Raw genomic sequence first — 11730 nt, 5'->3', positions numbered from 1 at the left:
GCTAAATGATGTTGTAGTAATTGGCAGATTTTCAAGGCTAATATATGTTTAGCTTGCAAAGTATGCCGTGGTAAAATAAATTTTTTTGTTATTCTTGTTTTTTTACTTATACCTCTTGATGAAATCACTTAGTCAACACCTTATCAATTCATAACAAAGAAAGTTCAATGTTTCATTAATAAGCCACAAATTCCTTCTCTCTGTTCTTAAAAGACTTTGTTCATTTTGTGGTACTTTGTACAAATTCAGTCGTAGAAAGTATGTTAAAAAGTTGGGCAGAAATTTCATTTGAGAGTCTATAGGAAGTACAAAGCCTTTTACCTCAAGGCCCCCAGCCTGAATCTGGCCAATGTTTAAACTTCTGCATCCCTGCATGTCAATTTCTTACTTTAATTATGGCTTTTCTTGCATACATTTGAAAAAATGAGGATTAGTCTCACCTTGGCGCTTGAATCATCTGCTGTTCTTGCTTCTCCAAGGCTAGTTGTACCTTGTTGGTTCCAGTTCTGCTGCTGTTCATTTTTTACTTTGCTTCTGGTCATTTTCTTGGACTCTTGGACCACAAGCCTCTCCAAAGAGGGAACCAATAACAATCTTTAAAGACACAATCTTCAATGCCATAATCATGAAAGATAAAAATTCCTAAAATCTAAAATCCAGAAAAATCAAAATTCTTACAATATAATTATCGAAAAAATAGTTTAAAATTCTTTAAAAGATATTTATTGACATTTTAAAGGGGTATTTGTTTGAGAAACATATGAAAACACGACAGATCACTTCATAGGTCACAATAAAACAGGCAATAATAACATACAATTTTTGCAAACATAAACTCTCAGGTATACTAAGGACAGTAGCATAGGTATAATAGTTATGAGCAGGCAAACTGGATTCATAAAGTAATAGGTCAACAAATGAAATATATAAATGTGTATTGGTAATTGAGTGGACCCAGTTTTATAATTGTGTTCATATGAAATAAGGTGTTGAACAACCTGTCTTTTGGCAAGATTGATAAAAAATCTTGATGGGTCACCACCATGTATGCTGTCATCCAAAGAGTCGAGATCTCAATAAATTTTATCTTTCACAAATGTAGATGTACAAAAATGACATCTCTTCATTTATTGAAGATATCTCAACATTTTAACCTACATACACAATGCTAACACACAGTCAATATTATGGCAGTGCCCATTTGTGGAATAAAATTTGCAAAAAGTGCATAAAACAAATTAGAATTCTTTAAAAGTCTTTACACAATTTACCTCTAGTATTGTAAATAATGCAAAGATAAAATATATAGCATAGGGAATTATAAAAAATAATGCTGACAATTTTTTTTTCTTATAAATGTTAGGCTGACTTGTAAGTGCTGCTCTGGACAGTTACACAGTTAGTTTACAATGAGGAGTTATCTAACTCTGAACATACCGTACATGGCAATTAGAAGTCGTCAAGGCAAGAGGAAACCACAACCAACACAAAACACCCAGAACAGGGAGGGAAATGCAGGGAGAAAGGTAGAGTTGGTTTCTTATTTGTCAAAGGCAAAGATAACTCCTCAGCAGTCTGAACAAAGGAAAGGGATACTTGGCACTGGGAGAAAAGACACCAGGATACAAAATTACATGTGTTGTGACTCCAGCTGTCCCCATCTCCCTTAAGAGCAGAGAAGGACAGTTGAGGCAAACAAGCAATTCTGTGAAAATTGCTTAGAAACCCTACAAATCTGATTAGAATCTAAACTTCTATTTTGCTTTAAAAAATGCTTGAATATATCAAAAGGCCTGCTTTAGTGACATGCTATTCCTACCAGAAAATAACCCCAATACCCCCTCTGTCAGTAACATGCTCAAGTTGACAGCCAACTCTTATTTCTAAACCCTTGTGTGAGGACAAGTGTATGTGCCTTTTATACCAAGGCCACAGAGATCAAGTGACTGCTAGTCACAGGTGTCACCTGGTAACTAGCCAGTGTCCACTACCTCTGTTGGGTGGGCAGGGCAGACAAACCCCAAGGTGGTAATGAGAGAATGAGCCCCAAATCACCAGCTTACCAAGAACCACTTCCCCCCACCCCCTACTCAAAAGAAGATACTCATTTCTACAGACTATCTGTTCAAGTTTGGCTCCCTGTGACCTAATGGTTTTCTCCTTTAGAAACACAAACATAATCCACACAACCATATATAATTTTTTTGTTTTTACATTTAAATATAAAAATACTACTCTGCTTTGTGTGATACTTGGAGGACCAAGCACTAAGAACTTTTTCTTCTTTAAGGTAGGGAGCTCCATCCATGTATGCACTGAGCTTTGTATTTAGGCCTTGAGCTCTAGTAAAAGAAGCCCAACAAGAAACCAAGGGTATTGTCTCCCCTGATCCCCAACCCCTACCTTCTCTCCTAAATCCCACTTTTAACTGTATAACCTCCTTTTTCACCAAAAGGGGAAGTCCTAACCTAACCAGGGGAAGTCAGGTCTTCCCCTTTCATCGACTTCGAAGAAGAGTCCTTCCCCTCCTGCAAACATGCACTCAGTCCTGACAGCTAAGCCTACTGGACAGGCACAGCCCATTAAATAGAAGCAGTGGGCCGGGCTCAGTGGCTCAGCCTGTAATCCCACGCTTTGGGAGGCCGAGGTGAGTGGATTGCCTGAGCCCGAGGGTTCGAGACCCGCCTGGGTAACTTGGCGAGACCTCATCTCTATAATAAATCAAAAATTAGCTGGGCATGGTAGCACGCACCTGTAGTTCCAGCTACTTGGAAGGCTGAGACCGAAGGATCACTGGAGCCCAGCAGGTCGAGGCAGAAGTGGCCGGGAGCGGCCACTGCACTCCAGTGGGCGACAGAGTGAGACTCCAACTCAAAAAAAAAGAAAGAAAGAAAGAAAGAAAGAAAGAAAGAAAGAAAGAAAGACAGACAGACAGACAGAAAGAAAGAAAGAAAGAAAGAAAGAAAAATAGAAGCAGGGGTTATGTTTCTCTGTCCTCCTCCGCACTAACACACTAGAAAGCTTCAGTGATAGGGAAAAAAAGGAGGATGGTTATGAAGAGATTAAGAACTTGACCCCTCCACCTGGTCAAAGAAAGATTAACTGGGAACCAGGAATACAAAGACCTTGATATTCCCACCCTGTGAGTTACAACTGGGAGAGGGGGAAAAGAGTTGGAGTGGGATGAGTGAGGAGGAGCTCAATGGCTGGAAGTCTATCTAGTCCACTTAACTTTTGTACTGGAAGGACGCATCGCCAGTTTCGTTGAGAAGAAATGTGTGGATAAGAGCTTCTGTCACCGCAAAGGGGTCGCAGTTGGCAGACGGGCGATGGTCTTTAAAGTAACCCTTCCTAGCCGGGCTCGGTGGCTCAGCCTGTAATCCCGCGCCTTTGGGAGGCTGAGGTGAGTGGATTGCCTGAGCCCGCATGTTCGAGACTCGCCTAGGCAACTTGGCGAGACCTCATCTCTATAATAAATCAAAAATGACCCGGGTGTGGTAGCGCGCACCTGTAGTTCCAGCTTCTCGGAAGGCTGAGGCGGAAGGATCACCGGAGCCCAGCAGGTCGAGGCTGTGGTGGCCAGGAGCAGCCACTGCACTCCAGTCTGGGTGACAGAGTGAGACTCCAACTCAAAACAAACAAACAAAAAAAACAAAACAAACACACAAAAAAAGTAACCCTTCTTCTCCTGGCCGACAGTCCGGGGAACGCGGATGCTGGCGCTATGGTTGGCCACGCCAGCAGAAAAGTCATTGATGTTGGAGATTTCATGGAATCCAGTAAGGCACCGGGCACTGTCCCGCCCTCCCTTTGGATCGTAGGCACAAATGTGGTACTGGTGCTGCTTGCTTAGTTTCTCGATGGCCTCCTCAATGTACTTCAGACCATTCTCCTCCCGCATGGTCTTAGTGCTGAAGTTGGTGTGGCAGCCTGCACCATTCCAGTTCCCAGGAATGGACTTAGGGTCGAAGGTTGCAATCACTCCAAAGTCTTCACACACACGATGCAAGATGAAGCGTGCCACCCAGAGATGATCTCCCATGCTGATTCCTTCACAGGTTCTGATCTGGAATTCCCACTGGGCAGGCATGACCTTGGCATTAGTTCCCACTATCTTGACTCCAGCACACAAGCAGGCCCGGTAATGAGACTCCACGATGTCCCTGCCATAGGCTTTGTCTGCTGCCACACCACAGTAATATGGACCCTGGGGCCCTGGGAAGCCTTTGGAAGGCTATCCAAAGGGGTGACCATCTGTCCCCATGAGAGTATATTCCTGCTCCATTCTGAACCAGGGTTGCTTGTTGCTCACCATGTCCATTATCCGTTTACTGGTGTGCCTCAAGTTGGTCTCTGCAGGCTTTCTGTTGTACTTAAAAACTTCATAGAACATCAGCTTGTTGGGGTCCTTGCTGAAGGGGTCCCGAAACATGTCACTGTTGGAGCCTTCAGACTGTAGAGTACTAGAACCATCAAAATTCCACTCGAGCAACTCTTCCACACACTTGGGCTCAGAGTCCAGGGTACCGGTCTTGCCCCACAGTCCTTCTCCAGTACCATCGATCCAGATATATACGGCTTGCAGTTTGTCACCCTCAGGCAGGGACATGTACACCTGCTTGACGCCTTTGTTTAGGTAGGAACTTGCTGAGGTGGCCATGGTGGAAGATGTTCTGGGCCGCGGGCAAGCAGACAAGCAGGTAGGCCGCGAGAGCGAAGTGGAGAGGAGACAGGGAGCTACTCAGACGTGATGCATGTCTCCCATTCTTGGCTCTGCTCAATGCTGGCAATTTAAAATAATGGCCAAGTTTGGTGGCTCATGTCTGTAACTCCAACATTTTGGGAGATAAAGGCAGGAGGATTGCTTGAGACCAGGAGTTTGAGACCACCTGGGCAACGTATACACATCTCTACAAAAAAATTTAAAAAATTATCTGGGTGTGATGGTGCAAGCCTGTAGTCCCAACTACTCAGATTGTTGATGCAGGAGGAATACTTGAGCCCAGGAGTTGGAGGCTGTAGTGAGCTATGAGAATGCCACTGCACTCCAGCCTGGAAACAGAGTGGCACTTTGACTCAAAAAAGAAAAGAAAAAAGAAAAACTAAGAAGAAATAAAGAAAAACCAAAAAGAAAATTTGACATATGAAAAAGCAGCTTACAGAAATAGATTATGAGTGATTGCTTGGAGATAGTTCATAAGAGTTGGCTGATTTTCATGATCATTAACTAGTTTTTAAAGTCTTGTATGGAGATTAAAAACTGCTTTTTTTTCTATTAGGACATTGCTTTCCTTGAAGAATACATGCACATTCATTCTCTGTCACTGATCTTTTTGAAATTCTTCTATGAGTCTATGTACAAAAACATGAGCATTCTCTATTCTGTTTTCCCATCTTTTGTGCCATGCTTATATTGTTTTGAATACTTGGAGATCCACTCTACATGCACTCATGTACAGATTACAGATTTTGTAGAAATGATACTGGTGATTGAACAGCAATGCCATTGCAAAAGTGTCTTCTTATCCTACTGTGCATATAATTTATTTTCGAATCAGCAATCACTTCGCTGGCTTCTTCAGGCAAATGTGGCTTTAATTTAGTAAAAGCTCCTGGAATTTTATCAACTAGAAGCAGTAACAATGCAGGCAACACATTTTTAAATTGAAGTTTTGTGTTTGTATAGCATGGCCAATTCTGAATTTTCTACCCAATGCAAATAAAGACAACAACAAGGTAATAGTTCCACTTAACATGATGCAATGATCCTGCATATAACCAAAAATGCACTAATCCCTCTTCCAGAATTTGGATTTCAGAATTTCAACATTTAGGATTTTAATCTTTTGGGATTGTGATTTTTGGTATTTTAGACTCAGAGATTTAGACTTTAGACATTTGTTTCTTCTAGAATTTTAAGAATATAGCATTTGGAATTTTATCATTCAGGGTTATGATCCAGACCCCTTAAAAGATCTTTTTCCTCTGTGTAAGCATCAATAGAAGGGTGATTGGTCCAGACCATATTTCCTTGTCCTGTCCTACTCCTTGGTTTTTCACCCTACCAAATGCTTAATATACAGGTATATGCTACTTTACTAAAACAGGAAAAATTAAAGGCAATTATGTTCCAGGAAGTGAAAATTTAAAATTCTGTACCTCGTGACAGTTTTTAATCATTCAATGAAAAATGTACAGGTACTTAAACACTTTCTGGCTGTTGTCTCAAGCAAATGCCCCAGTTCCTTCTTATCTTACTCCCAGACCTAACATCCACCTTCTTGATGGAAAGAACACCTTCTTCTTGAAAACTCTATGAATTGTATCTTCACTTCCTGTGATGCTCCATATTGTTCTAGTATCTCGATTTTTCCTTATCTGGGAGTAAGACCCAATAGCCCCAGCAGTCTGCTTCTCTACCTTTGAGAGTTTTGTAACATCCAGTGGCAAGGATTGAGCTGGGTTTGGCAGGAGACTCTAGAATAAACCTTGGTAATCTTATTCCAGTATAAAAATCCAGAATAGCTTCAGAAACTCCTAGTCTAATTCTCTTCTAATATCCATGCCAAGGGATTAACAACTCTTCTTGGTCATTCAGCTGGTGACTATTGAATATGACACACATGGGTATCCATGAAACTCAGTCATTCCTGAAACAAGTATCAATTAAAAAAAAAATCAGTAGTGTGTAGATTCATATTAAGCAGAAAAATATTTCATGAAGCACAACCCAGTCTGCACAGTCTCCTGCATTATGCATGATAGATTCAGGCACGATTTCTCCCTAATCCTGATATTTTCCATTCTCCAGGATCAGAGCAGACCTTTGAATCTCCTGCTTAAGAAATAAATGAGTAAAACTGCAATTCAGATTATAGTTAAAAAAAAAAAAAGAGAAAGAAATTGGAAGCTGAGTCTATTTCTCTGAAGACTATGCAAATAATCAGGACAAGATTGAAAATTACCATTTAAAAAAATTTTGGACAGATAATATTTTTAGTGAGGCCATCCCCACTCACTTGTCCTTAAGTTTCAGGAAAGCTTTATTCAGGGTTGGGTAGAGAGATGGAAGACTGTCATCTCTTTCAATTGCTTTTGCTTTCTTTTCTTTTTCTTTTTAGCTAAACTGTGTAGGGAAATTTAGTCATTGTTTCTTTGTGGAGTTACTGTTTTTTTGGTTTTGTGGTTTTTTTGTGGTGTTTATTTTTCTTTTTTGTTTTGAAATGTGAGCTGCTACTTAAAATCAAATATATGTAGAGATGCTTTCTTCCTAGTCTTATATGCTTTCTTCCTAGGCTTCTCAATCAAGGTTAGAGAATATTAGCACCATGCAAGTTCCTTACCACATGAATTACATATATATCTAATGAACTGAAGTGGATCATTTTTTGATCATTTAATAACTCAGTTATAAGAATCTTTAGTTTTGTGGGCCCAACACTAATTCTATTACTGCTGAGTTTCTTAAACATTACAAAGGGGGACTAAGACAAACACGCACACAAACAAACAAACAAACAAAAAACCTGGAATTATTTTTTGGAGGGCGGGCCCCTTGTAGTACAAGCTTCCCCCACTAGGTACATGTTCTAAGAACCTACCCACATCCGTATACCAGCTAGTATTTTTGTGAGAGGCTGTCTCCAGCTTCAGTGAAATTTTTAAAAGATTGTTTCGAGGCGTTTGCCCATTTCATGATGGGTGAATTATGAGCATACCTGTCCACACCTTGCTGAGTGTCCAGCAATTTTTGACCAAAATGGCATGACTTCAATGCCCCACCCTCCCTATTCACCCGATCTTGTCCTAGAAACTTTTTCCCCCCGGATGAAAAAAGTCCTCAAAGGGAAATGTTTTGCTGATGTGGAAGAGGTGAAACAAACAGACAAAAATGGCAGAAGCACTAGAGAGCATCAAAATTGATGAGTTCAAAAACTGTTTTGAGTAGTGGAAAAAAGTGTCTCTACATGTGAATTGCATCAAATTAAGTGTACTTTGAAGGTGACAGGAGTTTAAACATGTAAGAATAAATACACAATTTTTAATAAACAAATTCCGAGATTTTTTTGGAGTCTCTTCTCATATATTTGTCTTTGAAAAAAGATAAGAAGGAAAATTGAACTTCAAGAATATATTTATATATAAAAAATCATAGATGCTGAGTTTTAGAAGTACTCTTTGAAACTGTCTAGAAACCACAAATGGAAACCAAGGGTCAGAAAGATCAGAGTAAATGACTCTGCTGCACATTATTTAAGAAATAGTTTTGATGTGACAAGAACAGCATTGCAGCAACAACCTTTATGCACTGCCCAGTCTTGAGGCAATCAGTCAGGAGTGATGAAGGGGAAAAATCCTAAAACAGTGGTAGCAAAAAATGAGCTGGCTAACCGTGTACAGATTTGAATGTTGCTAAGTAACACGAACACAAGTGAACCATGCTCTGAACCATCAAAATCATAGACTGTTGGAGTTGGAAGTGTTGGTGGTGGTCATTCAACTTCATTATTCCGCAGAGTAGGCTCAGAGCAGTTGAGTGGCCCGTCCAGCGTCAGTTTCTTACTGATGAATTAGAGCTAGAACTCAGGTCTTCAGAATCTTTACATAGTGGTCTTCTAATTGATAATTTCTAGACTTTTATGGAGGTGCTTTAGAGGCAATCTTGGGGGTGGTGAAGGAGAATCTGAGACTGTGGCACTGTTGCCCACTTTTAACACACCTTCCTTTTTTTTTTTTTTTGAGTTGGAGTCTCACTCTGTCGCCCAGACTGGAGTGCAGTGGCCGCTCCCAGCCACCGCAGCCTTGACCCGCTGGGCTCCCGCGATCCTTCCACCTCAGCCTTCCAAGTAGGCGGAATTATAGGCATGTGCTACCAAGCCCAGCTGATTGTTTGATTTATTGTAGAGATGAGGTCTCGCTGCCCAGGCAGGTCTTGAACCCTCAGGCTCAGGCAATCCACTCACCTCAGCCTCCCAAAGGCGCAGGATTACAGGCTGAGCTACTGAGCCTGGCTACCTGCATTTTTAATTGTTTTAATTACTGTGGTTCTAAGAGTTCACTTGCATTGGCTTTTACTCTTTTGAAAAACGCTTAAAAATTTTTGTACTATAATATGTTTCTATTTATAAACTGCAAACTATTTCCCTTGTAAAATATGATTTTTTTATGCTCATTAATTTGGTTCTTCTCCCTGTTGTTATTCCCATTTTTTTCTGTGATACCCTAAGTAGTTAGGCTTATAAACTTCAGCCTACGAAGCAATTTATTTCTCTAAAAATATAGGTTATATTACCAGAAATTTAGGCAAAAATCAGAACTTTGGTTCAATTTACTCTTGATTCTAACAGAAATCTGCTAAAATATTTAAGACTGAATAGTTTAATGTCTTGTTAAACTTATGGATAATATTCATTTAGACTTTTTAGATAGCCTTTAGGCTCCAAATACCAGGTTTTTAAGTCTTTTTTAGTGAGCTCTGATAAATAAAGCACCTGAGGCAAAATGTAGACTGTGACTTGAGCATGAATGCAAAATCTGTCTAATGTGGAAATCATCATTGGATACAATTTTCCTGAGCTACCTCCAGAGGTGACAAAAATCCTGTTAGGATCCTTCAATACAGTGTTAATTTCCTATGACTTACTCAGTTTTCTGTGGCTCAGCAATTATGAGTCATTTTTCTGTCATCATTTACAGAAGGTAGAGCCCTTTAAGAGAACTAGAAACCAGAGGTAGAAGAACATAGCTTGGAGAGGGTTTGTGAGAATTCAGCTGAATATTTAGAGTTCAAGTTCCCATAATGATGCTCCTGGAAGACCACAAAAGAAGAGGATGAAACAAGAGGAGAAAAGAAGGCACTCATCAGTTTTTGTTTTAATTGTGCCTGTAAAGATGGATGCTTTTGCTTTTTTTTTTCTCTTTTTTTTACTATAAAGATGTGAGGTACAATTCACAGTTAGGTATACAAACGCTGATTGTGCAGGTACTCTCTCAACTGCCCTCCCTCACCTAGCAGCTTCCCTCAACTGCCAATCCCTTTCTTTTATTTTTTTTATGAAGTTGTGGGGTATAGTTAAGGGTTAGGTATACAATTACGTTTCATTCAGGCACCCTGTGGATATGTGGTATTTCCCCGTTCCCAGACAGATATTTGCTACTGTTAATCCCACCTCCCCCCCCATAGTATTGCATTGGATGTTCAAGGTCCATTATATGAGTGAGAACATGTGACACATAGATCTTTGTTTCTGTGAGAGGTCACTCAGTATTATAGACTCAGTTCCATCCAGGTTGCTACGAAATTCATGATTTTGTTCTTTTTTATGGCTGCATAGTATTCCATCGTGTATATGTACCACATTTTTTAAATCCAGTCCTCTTTTGATGGGCAGCATGGTTGTTTCCAGGTTCTTGCTATTGTGAACAACACTGCGATAAACATATGTGTGCAGGTATCTTTTTTATAGAGTGATTTGAGTTCTTCAGGATATATTCCCAGTAGGGGGATTGCAGGGTCATATGGGAGGTTGGTATTTAAGCTTTTAGGAATCGCCACACTGCTTTCCACAGAGGCTGCACTAGTTTACACTCCCACCAACAGTGTAGAAGTGTTCCCTTTTTGCCACCCCTCTCCAGCAGCTGTTATTTTTTGAGTTGTTGATAATTGCCATTCTGACTGGAGTAGGTGGTATCTCAGTGTGCTTTTGATTTGCATCTCCCTGATGATTAGTGAAGTTGAACATTTCTTCATGTGTTTGTTGGCTGCTCGGATGTCTTCCTTTGTGAAGTGTCTGTTCATATCTTTTGCCCATTTTATATTGGGGCTGTTTGTTTTTTTCTTTTCAGCACGTTTGAGTTCCTTGTAGTTCCAGGATGTTAAGCCTTTGTCAGACCTGGTGTTGGCAAATACTTTTTCCCAGTCTGTAGGCTGTCTCCCTGCTCTCTTGATGGTTTCTTTGGCTTTGCAGAAGCTTGTCAGTTTAATAAGGTCCCACTTGTCTGTCTTCTCTCTTATGACCTGTGGGTTTCGGGTTTTGTTTAGGAATTGGATGCCAGTTCCAATTTCCATGAGGGTATTTCCTTCCTTTTCTAAGTTTCTTATAGTTTGAGGTTTTACATTTAGGTCTCTGATCCATTTGGAGTTAACCTTTGTGCATGGGGATAGATAGGGGTCCTGTTTCAATCTTCTGCATGTGGTCAGCCAGTTTTCCCAGCACCATTTACTGAATAGGTTCTCCTCTCCCCAGTGGTAGGTGGTGGAGGCCTTGTCGAAGATGAGTTGGTTGAGAAATTGCGGTTTTGCTTCTAGACTCTCAATTCTATTCCATTGATCTATATGCCTGTTCCTATACCAATACCAAGCTATTTTGATGATTGTAGCTTTATAGTAAAGTTTGAAGTCTGGTAATGTGATACCATCTGCTTTGTTTTTTTTGCTGAGGATTGTTCTGGCTATTCTTGGACGTTTGTGTTTCCATATGAATTCCTGTGTTGCTTTTTTTAGGTCTGAGAAGAATGTTGCTGGTAATTTGATGGGTATTGCATTGAATTTGTAGATTGCCTTAGGTAAGATGGACATCTTCACAATGTTGATTCTTCCAATCCATGAGCATGGGATATTTTTCCACTTGTTTGTGTCATCTTTGATTTCTTTCAGCAGTGTTTTGTAGTTTTCATTGTAAAGGTCTTTCACATCTCTGGTTAGGAAGATGCCAAGGTATTTCATTTTTT

At 40.2% G+C, this 11730-nt stretch overlaps 1 protein-coding gene across 1 annotated transcript; it reads right to left on the bottom strand.

Annotated features, from left to right (window-relative positions):
• Positions 1-3227: 3227 nt before the first annotated feature.
• LOC103259710 (glutamine synthetase-like) lies at positions 3228-4660 on the bottom strand. The gene is given in 2 exon segments (XM_008057360.1): positions 3228-3334; positions 3667-4660. Coding segments are annotated over 2 exon segments (1101 nt in total).
• Between the last annotated feature and the right edge of the window lie 7070 nt (positions 4661-11730).

The sequence above is a fragment of the Carlito syrichta genome, unplaced genomic scaffold, assembly GCF_000164805.1.
Source record: "Carlito syrichta isolate Samal-C Ts95f unplaced genomic scaffold, Tarsius_syrichta-2.0.1 Scaffold302968, whole genome shotgun sequence".
Classification (NCBI taxonomy): Eukaryota; Metazoa; Chordata; class Mammalia; order Primates; family Tarsiidae; genus Carlito; species Carlito syrichta.
Note: the sequence above shows the minus strand (reverse complement) of the source record. Positions and strands in the feature narration are given on the sequence as shown.